Below are 7,457 nucleotides of genomic sequence, written 5' to 3'. Positions count from 1 at the left end.
ATTTCTCCAGTCCCTCCCTCCAGTTTTACTGAGGTAAAATTGACAATGACTGAACATTCGTGAAAGGAATCCTAAACCTTCTTGCATTTTTTTTAATGATGCTATTAGTTCATTTCTTTCTAGCAGAGAAATTTCTAAGCAAGACACATGTCTGGAGATAACTTTTAAAACTATTAATTTTCTCATTGAGTAAGTGACTCATTCATTGCCGTCTGTCCCACACAAGGTGTCAACTGGCTAAACTTTGTCTTTGTTTCTTACTGGAAGGCGGGCCTGCTTTGCTGTGAGCATTGCAGAGCTATCCCCAGCCCTCACACGGCATCCCGAGCTGAGACTCCTGGGGCATGACATCTTTCTGCTCGGTTAACCTCAGCGTTTCACCATCTCTTTCAGGCCACTGCCCCTAGCCTGGCCCATTGCCAAAGCTGACGGAGGCAGGGCCCTGCTCTGCTGCGGGGATTCCTACCCAGTCGCACACAACACAGCTCACACTCTTCAGCATGTCCCTCACAAAGTCACACTTCACCACCACGGTCATCCTGCTGCTCCTGGCTGACCAGACGACAGGTAACTCAGGTCTCCCTCAGGTTCTGGGCTCTCACTTGTACAACTGATGTCTCAGTGACCTCTGAAAAGTCATGTATCGTAGGCCAGTATCTCAGGTAGGTTGTAGATGACACAGGACCAGCGGTGTGAATATCCCCCTTCATTCTCTCTCACGGCAGACTTAAGGTTGTCCGCATGCATTCCCGGGACAATGGAGACTCAAAGCACGAAGGGCACCAGGAAGTGCTGTGGCTGGGATGGGAACCTGAGTCACACGGTAAAGGTGTGGGAGGTTGGGAGGAGAAAGGACAAGACGTACATGGGAAAGAGAGTTGGGGGTCGGGGCAGGGATTGTAAGACCATAGAGAAGAGGGGAATTGAAAAAGTGAGGCCGAGCATGAGACAAGCAGTTCTGCTGTGGACCCAGGCTTGGCTGACGTTCTGATGTCATCTGGAGAGTGAGCACTGTTTGCTGCTGAATGGAGCTGGGAGGAGATTAGTGAAGCCAGGAACTGGGGTAGAGAGGGGTCTGTGGTTCAACTCTGTCAGATGATGCTGTGAATGGGGGCTTGGATGACTTTTACTGAGCGTGTTCGTGTTTGGTTTTGCAAGCAAGACTTGACTGGTTATCAGATGGGAAGAGTTTGATTGACATTATTTGTTGGTGGGTGTCTCACCGAGGCCAGGTATATTTATCTGGATTAGCCTATGTTTGGGGGTGATTCTTAGCTTCAGTGAGACCCTGAATTCATCAAAGCAGGACTGTAGCTGTTACTGATGAGGAGAGCTGCAGATTCACAAATATGCTGTTGGTGACTGTGTTTCCATGCGCTGGTAATTCTCTTCACTGCACAGGTTTTAGGTTGAGGTGGCATCGATTTCTTCTTTTGTTTTCATGCCTGTACTTTTGAGATCAATGCAAATAAACTGTCGCCAAGGCCACCATCAGGACTCTTTTGTCCTAAGTGGTATTTTGGGAGTCTTACAGTTTCAATTCCTAGGTCCATTTTTCAGTTGAGTTTTGTCGGTGGCATAAGGGTCTAACTTCCTTCTTTTGTGTGTAGATATACAGTTTTCCCAACACCGTTCATCCAAGAGGCTGTCCTCTTATGAGTAACTGCCTAAGTGACAGAAAGTATTTACATCACACACTATTTTTAAAGTAGCATAGAGACCTGGAGCAGTGGTGCTCATCTCTAATCTCAGCATGGGGGAGATGGAGGTAAGCATATCTCTGTGAGTCTGAGTCAGTCTGATCTATACAGTGTGTTCCAGGACAGTCAGAGAAAGACGCTTTCTCAAAACAAAACAAAATAAAAGATGGCTTAGAGAAGATCTCTGCATAAGGATGAGTTAATAAACAAAAATAATATTAAATAAGGGTATTGGAGGAAATCTTTGGTGGTGATAGAGAGTGGCGATAGTTTCATGGGTTTGTATTTGTCTCCAAATTCAAGATGTATTGTTAAATATGTGCAGTCTATAGTGGAACAATAATGCCCCCAGCCAAGTGGTTTTAGAAATAAATGGGAAGAATAAATTGGGAGAAAAGATCTATTATATTCCAGCGTGGAGGAAGATTTTTGAGTGTGGGTTTTAGTCACACTAAAGAACAGTGCATAACTCTGGGCACTGAGGACAAATGGCACCAGGCGGGTTCTCTGTGTAACAGCTTTGGCTATCCTGGAACCTGCTTTGTAGCCCAGGCTGGCCTCAAGATCTGCCTGCCTCTGGAGCACTGGGATTAAAGGTGTATGCCACCACACCCAGCAAAGGGGATGTTTTTGACGTGTCTCCTGTCAAGCTCTGACACAGGCAGAGACACTGGGCACAGTTCTGACCTGGTACTGGAAAACATGGGTGGTTCCCTCATTCTGAGTGAGTTCCGAGTCCCTGTATCTAGAGTTGCTGTCCTGCCTTAGCATTTTCTTCTCCCCTTTCACCTGTAGTTTCTTCTTTATTTCTCCTCCCAAGTTACTTCTCCTCTTCTACCCACCTGACAGAGGACCCCTGTTCTCCTGTGCAGTAAAGCTCGTGTTGGAACAGTTGTGGGAAACACCAGTGTGCCTGTGAGAAATGACACATGAAGACAGCACGCCATGCCTCAAAAGTCACACACGGTGCTACTCCTCATGGCTTTATGGCTGTCACCAAGCAAGATTTTGTGAGCAGAAGCTGTCCCTGACCACCCTTTCCGCCGGGACAGTCAAAGTCATCTTTTCCTTTCTTGTCCCAAACATGCGTATCAAATTGAATTGTTTGATGCCAAGACTGCCTTTAACTGATGAGTTCCTGGCACTAAGCTGAGGATGAAGTAGCTTGAACAAACATTTGTTGAATGGATGAAGGAAAGTATGCATGACCAATGGTCAACTTATGTGGCCAGGAAGAACCTTAGGAAGTAGGTGGGGACAGCCATGTCCAGCCACACAGGTGGTTGAGAAATGATGTGTCGTATTGATTTGGGGTCAATGTGGAGTTTGTTAGAAAGGGGTCAAAGCAACACTGAGGGATGGCTCAGCAGTTAAGAGCATTTACTGCTCTTGCAGAGGACCCAAGTTCTGTTCCAGCACCCGTATTAGGTAACTCATAACCACCTGTAACTCTAGCTTCATGGGGTCAGATGGACTCTTCTGGTTCTTGTACATACATACTCAAATTCACACATATAAACACATTAAAAGTAAAATCATTTTTTAAAAAGTAAGGGTCCAGAACACATCTTCTGTTGTTTTTTTTGAACATTTTATTTTACTTTTATGGATGTGTATATTTGTGTTGGTGCCCATGAAGGCCAGAAGAGGGTGTCAGATCCGCTGGTTGCAGGCAGCCGCGAGCCTCCTGATATGGGTGATGAGAACCAAACCCAATGTCCTCTGCAACAGCAGTCAGCCTGTATTGCTCACTTTTTGATTCATGACTATTTATTTTGCTCCTGAAACATTTCAGCTGGCAGTGACTGTGGCTGAACTAGGGTTAGAGTCTCATTTCAGGCAGGAGCTGCCCCTGCTCTGGCTTCAGCTAAGGGCATCCTGAATCAGCTATGCTAGAGGCGTGTGTGTAATCCCGAAGCAGTGAGACCTCATTAGCTTCCTGGTGCAAATCTCCCCTTCCCAATCTCTCCCTGGGGAGACTAGGTTTAGAGAGTTGAGACACACAGTACAGTGGCTCGGAGGCAAGGCTGAGCCCCCAAACAGCTCCTGTGGCTTTAGTTGGAGGTAGGGAGCTCACTAGAGGTGACTTGAATGTGGCAGCACAAGAGTGTTGGTGGTGGTGCAGGACAGCGTGGGGTTAGCAAGAGCGGAGCAGAGGCTGTCCGTGTCTATGTCCGTGTAAGCCTTTATTGCAAAAATTACTTACTTTTTGCCGGGCGGTGGTGGCGCACGCCTTTAATCCCAGCACTCGGGAGGCAGAGGCAGGCGGATCTCTGAGTTCGAGGCCAGCCTGGTCTACAAGAGCTAGTTCCAGGACAGGCTCTAGAAACTACAGGGAAACCCTGTCTCGAAAAACAAAACAAAACAAAAAAAACAAAAACAAAAAACAAAAAAAAAATTACTTACTTTTTGAGCCACTGTAGGCTGAATCCTCCAGGGACGGTGAAGAGCAGAGACTAAGACAAAACAGCTTATCTGATCTCTAGTCCTCAGTCTCTACATCCCCAGCCACCCTTCTGTGACCTGGACCAGCAGGCCATTCTTCAGTGACAGGGTCCTAAGCAGGAGGGCCAGGAGATGAGAAGAAGAGGGGAAAGCTGGGTCAGAGGTCTTGCATAAGCTGGCTTATGCCAAGCAAGTTTTCTAAGAAGTGCAGCCACTTATATTCTGCTTTCAGGGAGGAAAAGGATCAAGGTCAGCAGAAAGCTAAATCAAGCAAGCTTGGCAAAGAGAACACAGGCTCCCTCAGACACAGCTGACTTAGGACTGATAACCACAGCCCTTTAGTGGGGAAAGTGGTTCCCAGGAACCAAAACCATAACTCCTTGGAGGCCCTGACCCCAGCCCTAACCCAGATCTTGCCACGTCTGCCCCTGGGCAAGCACTCGGACCCTTTGAGCTTTCATCAGGGCCTCCAGGAGAGCCCTGGATTGGTCTGGCTCCCAACACCTCCGGGGAGACAGATTTATGGGAGACAAAAATTCTTGCCTTCCCACTTTGCTGGTGATTTCCCTTATGGTACAGGACCTTTTAAAACATTGATTATCACACTTGTTTATTTATGTGTGTGCTCATGTACATCCATGTGGAAGTCAGGGGACCACTTGTGGCAAAGTCCCTGGGAGCCATTTCCCCCTTCGCTCTCGCTAGCCATCAGGCTAGGTGATGTGGCATCTTGTGTGCAAGGATCTTCACACATGCACCAGGGCCCAGGTTCTGCAGGATGCCAGCCCCCGAGCCATTTTTTTCTCTTATTATGTCCTCTTTGGAAATATTCAAATTTCCATATTCAACTCAACTTGTAAAGTTTTACTCCTTGTTCTTAAAAAAACAAAAAGGCAAAGCCCTCCTCTTTTCTATGAAATAAATCACGTCAGACTATCTTTGTCTCGCTTTCATCAGTGCTAACGATGAATTGGTTTTATTTATTCATTTATTTTGTGTGTGGGAGTGTGGGCATGTGAGCCGCCACGCATGTGTGGAAGTTGGAGGGCAACTTGCAGGGGTCTGCGGATCTCAGGGATAGAAAACAAGTCATCAGGCTTGGCGGCAAGCCCCTTTACTCACTAAGACATGTAGCTGGCCCATTTTTATTTATGAGCTGGAGACTTCAGCATGGTCCCAGCTGGGTACCTGGCCCATCTGTGAGGTGAGGAAAGGGTAGAAGGCTGGACAGGGCCTTGAATGTTAAGCTAGACCTGTCAGACTGACTGTTGAAGCCTCATCCCCACACACGTGATGCGGATGGATGCTTCTTGTGGAATCCTTGCAAAGAGAGGGAGTATGAGCTGGAGAGCAGTGAGCACGGGCTTGACGCCATCGCCACAGAGACCCAAAACAACCTGTTTTCAATCTGAGAGCAGGAAGCACTGGCTTGACACCACGGAGATCCGAAACAACCTGTTTTCAATCCCTGAGACCCATAGACTCCTGTGGAGTCTAACTTAACAGGAAGTTAGCTATCCTCTAACTTCCTTACACTTGTGGCAGCTCACCCGCACCCCCCCTCCAATTTAGCACTTATGTGGGCAAGAACAAGCTACGGACATTTGAATATATATAGTCCGTCTTGAGTCATTGTGTCTTCATCAAATGGGAGGGTCGTCACAGTAGGTTTTTATGAGGGTTCTCTGAAGATGATTAATAAAAACTCAGAGACAGAAATTGGGGTTTAACCTGAAGGTCAGAAAAGCAAAGCAATCAGCCACTGGCTCTTACCTCGACCTCAGTCCAAAATGGTGATCCTGCCTCCAGGAATCTCAGAATGAGACTGAGAGCTGTCTCCTACCATCTTTAATCTTTGAGTGACAATATTTGCTTTGAGTTGGAGGGCAGAGCTAGCCACTAGCTGATCAAAATTAACCACAGAGGCCTTGGCAGACGAAGGACAGATAGAAGAGAGGAAGCAGTAAGGCAGGACTGAGGGGATGTCAGTCATTCTGGGACTGAGGAATGGAAGCGAGAAGGGGGGGTCACTGGTGGCTTTTCCGTGACTTCGCCGATCATTCAGGTTCTTACCCCATATCTGACTCCCAATTTTTTTTTTAATTGATAAAGAATAGACAAACGCTTCAACAGCAGTGAATGCTTGTTTTGTTTTGTTTTTCTCTCACATCTTCTTTGTTATAAGAGCCAATTGGTGACTGGTACTTAGAAAATGCCAACTGTGTGCCAGGAACTTTGGGGTTTTCAGTCAAGCAGCCTGAATGCTGTGCACACTGCTGGATGACCAGTATGTAGCTATCAAGATAGGCTTTAGCCACATGGAGCGTGTGTGTGGAAAAGGTTCATGTGGTGAGAACAGCTGCATTCACTCAGCATGTGTGTGAATGTGGCCCCCTGAGGAAAATCCGTAGGACCCACGAGTCTGTCACCAGTGTGTGGCTCATGCACACACTGTACCTGTTTCTCTGGGGGACATGTACAAAGACATGTGGGGAACACATTCGTGCCTGTTTGACAGCATCAAGTGATGCCTGCCCCTCGGTCCAAATGTGTGTTTATTTCTGGATCACTAGAGGCACACAGAACATGTCCAGTGTGTACCCAGGGTGGCAGTGCATGGATCCAGGGTTTCAGGAAAAATGTTTGTGTTAATGGTGCCATATATTTAATTACAATAAGTGATTTAATTACATTAGTAATTCATATAATAGTTATAATGTATATACTTATATAATAAAGTAACATTTAATTACTTATTAAGTGCTTGATGATTTTGTGGACGTTCCATGTGTAATAATTTTATCATCACAAAAACCTTAGGGACTTGGCCCTGTTGGTTCCTCCATTGTAAAGATGATACAGTGGAGAGCCAGAGGCTTGAAGGAAGCAGTGTAAGCATGGAGCTAGAAAAGGACAGAGCTCAGGTCTGACTCCAGATGTTTTGATTCTGGGGCCTGTTTCATTTCAGTAATAATTCTCTCCTCTCCCATTGCCACTGCACAGAAACTAAACATGGCTATGTCTTCCCCAGGTGGCTTGTTCGGATTCCGCATCAGCAAGAGGCCTTGGATTCCATGTGAACTTTACCACGGCGTATGCAGAAATTCCTGTGAGAGATACGAGATCCAATACTTAACCTGCCCAAAGAACAGAAAATGCTGCCTCAAATTTCCTACATCAATTTCCAGTTTCTAACTCTGTGAAGGAGTCCGGCTTGCCCACCACAAATGCTTCAAGCTACTCTCAAGTTTGAGTCAAACATCATCCCTTCCTGCAGTAATTTCTCCCATGATCTGGAATGCTCTCCCATAA

The 7,457-nt window shown here is 46.5% G+C and overlaps 1 protein-coding gene across 1 annotated transcript; it reads left to right on the top strand.

Moving 5' to 3' along the window:
• Nucleotides 1–500: 500 nt before the first annotated feature.
• Nucleotides 501–7,340, top strand: Defb116 (defensin beta 116). Its single transcript, XM_038329303.1, has 2 exons — nt 501–567; nt 7,177–7,340. Exons 1-2 carry the CDS (start codon nt 501–503, stop codon nt 7,338–7,340), a joined length of 231 nt encoding a protein of 76 aa, XP_038185231.1.
• The last annotated feature ends 117 nt before the right edge of the window (nt 7,341–7,457 follow it).

Source organism: Arvicola amphibius, chromosome 5 (assembly GCF_903992535.2).
Source record: "Arvicola amphibius chromosome 5, mArvAmp1.2, whole genome shotgun sequence".
Taxonomy (NCBI): Eukaryota; Metazoa; Chordata; class Mammalia; order Rodentia; family Cricetidae; genus Arvicola; species Arvicola amphibius.
Note: the sequence above shows the minus strand (reverse complement) of the source record. Positions and strands in the feature narration are given on the sequence as shown.

Bases quoted from the DNA above. Each gene is read 5' to 3' on its own strand.
- Defb116 (XM_038329303.1), top strand. From the start codon at position 501: ATGTCCCTCACAAAGTCACACTTCACCACCACGGTCATCCTGCTGCTC. The intron at 568-7,176 runs GTAACTCAGGTC...TGTCTTCCCCAG, and splicing joins CCTGGCTGACCAGACGACAG to GTGGCTTGTTCGGATTCCGC.